The sequence below is a fragment of the Limulus polyphemus genome, unplaced genomic scaffold, assembly GCF_000517525.1.
Source record: "Limulus polyphemus unplaced genomic scaffold, Limulus_polyphemus-2.1.2 Scaffold5062, whole genome shotgun sequence".
NCBI lineage: Eukaryota > Metazoa > Arthropoda > Merostomata > Xiphosura > Limulidae > Limulus > Limulus polyphemus.
This window is the reverse complement of record NW_013670672.1, coordinates 34,644-36,904: the sequence shown is the minus strand read 5'-3', so window position 1 is coordinate 36,904 and position 2,261 is coordinate 34,644. Positions and strand designations below refer to the sequence as shown.

Here is a 2,261-nt window from a genome sequence, read left to right as displayed (position 1 = left end):
AATGTAGTACAGTATTCCACGACCCATCTGGTAGTGTTCAGGTGATGACTAGGTTATCATGGTAATGCTAATGTAGTACAGTATTCCACGACCCATCTGGTAGTGTTCAGGTGATGACTAGGTTATCATGGTAATGCTAATGTAGTACAGTATTCCAGACCCATCTGGTAGTGTTCAGGTGATGACTAGGTTATCATGGTAATGCTAATGTAGTACAGTATTCCACGACCCATCTGGTAGTGTTCAGGTGATGACTAGCTCATCATCGTAATGTTAATGGATTGAAGTATTCCAAGACCTATCTGTGGGTGCTACTCGTGTTAGAGTATCCAGGAGTTGGAATCGATAAAAGAAGTGATGAGTGATAAGTTTATGAAAACTTGTTATATCTATACTACATCTAGATGCCAAAAAAATAAAAAATTCTTATTAGGGAATAATTACTTGCTTTACATCTAAATACTTCCACGATCACGTGACTTTGGAAAGCAGTGTCTAAATTTGGTCAGGTTGAAATTTTATGTTTGAGAATATTTATATATATACTTTCAATAATTTTTAATAATGATAATTCACATAACAGTTCGGCATCGCACATCAAAAATATATATATATACACAAAGTTTCAATGTATTCCATTTTTGCTAGTCTTATCAAATGTTTTAATATTCGTCTTTATGTTGTTATTTTTGTATATTATTTTCGTCTTTCCATTCTCTGCTAATTATCAATCTTCACGTGATTTCTGTTTTATTATGTTGTGTGTTATGCTCCATACCTATGTCACTCTGATTTTTGTCAGTCTTGAAATCAAATGTTTTGTTACATCCATGCTACGTGTTCTGCTACAAGTAGACATGCGTCTTAAGCACTGACAATTACAATCTGGTCTACTGTCAGTTCCAAACATGCATTTTGTCGGTCAGTGTTATTTATTCTAATATTTGTATTTGTTCTATATTTTTCACATTTATCTCTTCGCATCTCGTGTCGATACGGAATCTTCATACATCGTTTTTATCTCCTTTTGATAATATATTTTACTGCTAGTATTGTAGGAATTCCGTTTCATATTTTATTATCGTACGTTTACAGGATGATGAAGCCAAACAGCAGCAAGATATCCAAGAGTTTGAAAAAGAGAATGGATACGACTCTTCAGTTGATTTGGAGTACGTGGAGTTATCTGCTACACCAGTTGGTAACAAAGACACTTTACAAAGATTGAAGGGACGTCCAGTAAAAGAAGTAGCTGACATCATCGATGAAACGGAACATCCAAAGAAGGAACTTAGTGAAAAGGTTCCCTCGGCCGTCTTGAAAGATAATGCCAATCAACGTAAAGAAAGTAATGTAAATGTCAACCAGGAAATTATCAACCAAGAATTGGACCCCCCTCCTGATAAAAGTAATTGGAGCCCAGTGGAAAACGAAGAGGCAACTGACAATACTTTACCTTCATCTTCAGACACGACTAATAACCTGTCTGTACCAGCTAGATCACAAGGAGAGTCGGTTAAAGTAGAAATTCACGTGACAGTCAACACTAGCTCCCCCTACAGTCCTAGCCCTGGAACACTAGCCGACCTGAAGAAGCAACGCGCCGAAGTTCGCCATCGTAACAGCCTCACTCTTTCCCAGCAAGATCTGCCAAACACATCTGTGGAGCACAATGGCCATCAATTCATTGCCACTTATTCGTATGACCCGGTGGGGTCTCGGCAGAGTTCACTACGCAGGTATCGTAGTAATCCTTCAGAAATAGTTGGTGAGCCTACGCGTCGTGGGTGTTGTGTGTTAATGTAACGTGTTTAACATTCACATGCTTCAGTGTATAGATTATGATGTAAGATAATGTGATCTTTTTTTTTTTCCCACACGAAACAAACCCAGGTTTCTTCGGTTTGTTGTTTAATGAAAAAAATTACATGTTATTCAATGAATCACAAAATAAAGTCCATTGATATCGTTGGATCAGTCCAGGTGAAAATGATCTCGTAATCTGGGTTTAGGCATAAATTTTCTAAAGGGTACTCAACACATATATATGTATGAATATATCAGCTACCGGGTTGCGTGTAGTAGCTATTTGAATAATATTTATGGATCTGTGTTTTAAGGTAAATATGGTTTCTGGATCATTAAAAGCTTAGGTATGGAACCTCTTTTTCGGGTTACTTTACGCATTATCTTTTTTTTTTTTTCACTATTAGCATAATCAGTGAAGGCTAATATATAATGCTAAAACAAAACATTCCAGC

The 2,261-nt window shown here is 36.6% G+C and overlaps 1 protein-coding gene across 1 annotated transcript in view; it reads left to right on the top strand.

Moving 5' to 3' along the window:
• Positions 1–2,228, top strand: part of LOC106472069 (protein phosphatase 1 regulatory subunit 16A-like) — a 30,745-nt gene extending 28,517 nt beyond the window's left edge. Inside the window, exon 11 of the mRNA XM_022400679.1 lies at positions 1,096–2,228. Coding sequence (XP_022256387.1) covers positions 1,096–1,806 — 711 coding nt within the window. The 3' untranslated portion in view covers positions 1,807–2,228. The remainder of the gene's footprint in view (positions 1–1,095) is intronic.
• Positions 2,229–2,261: the final 33 nt, after the last annotated feature.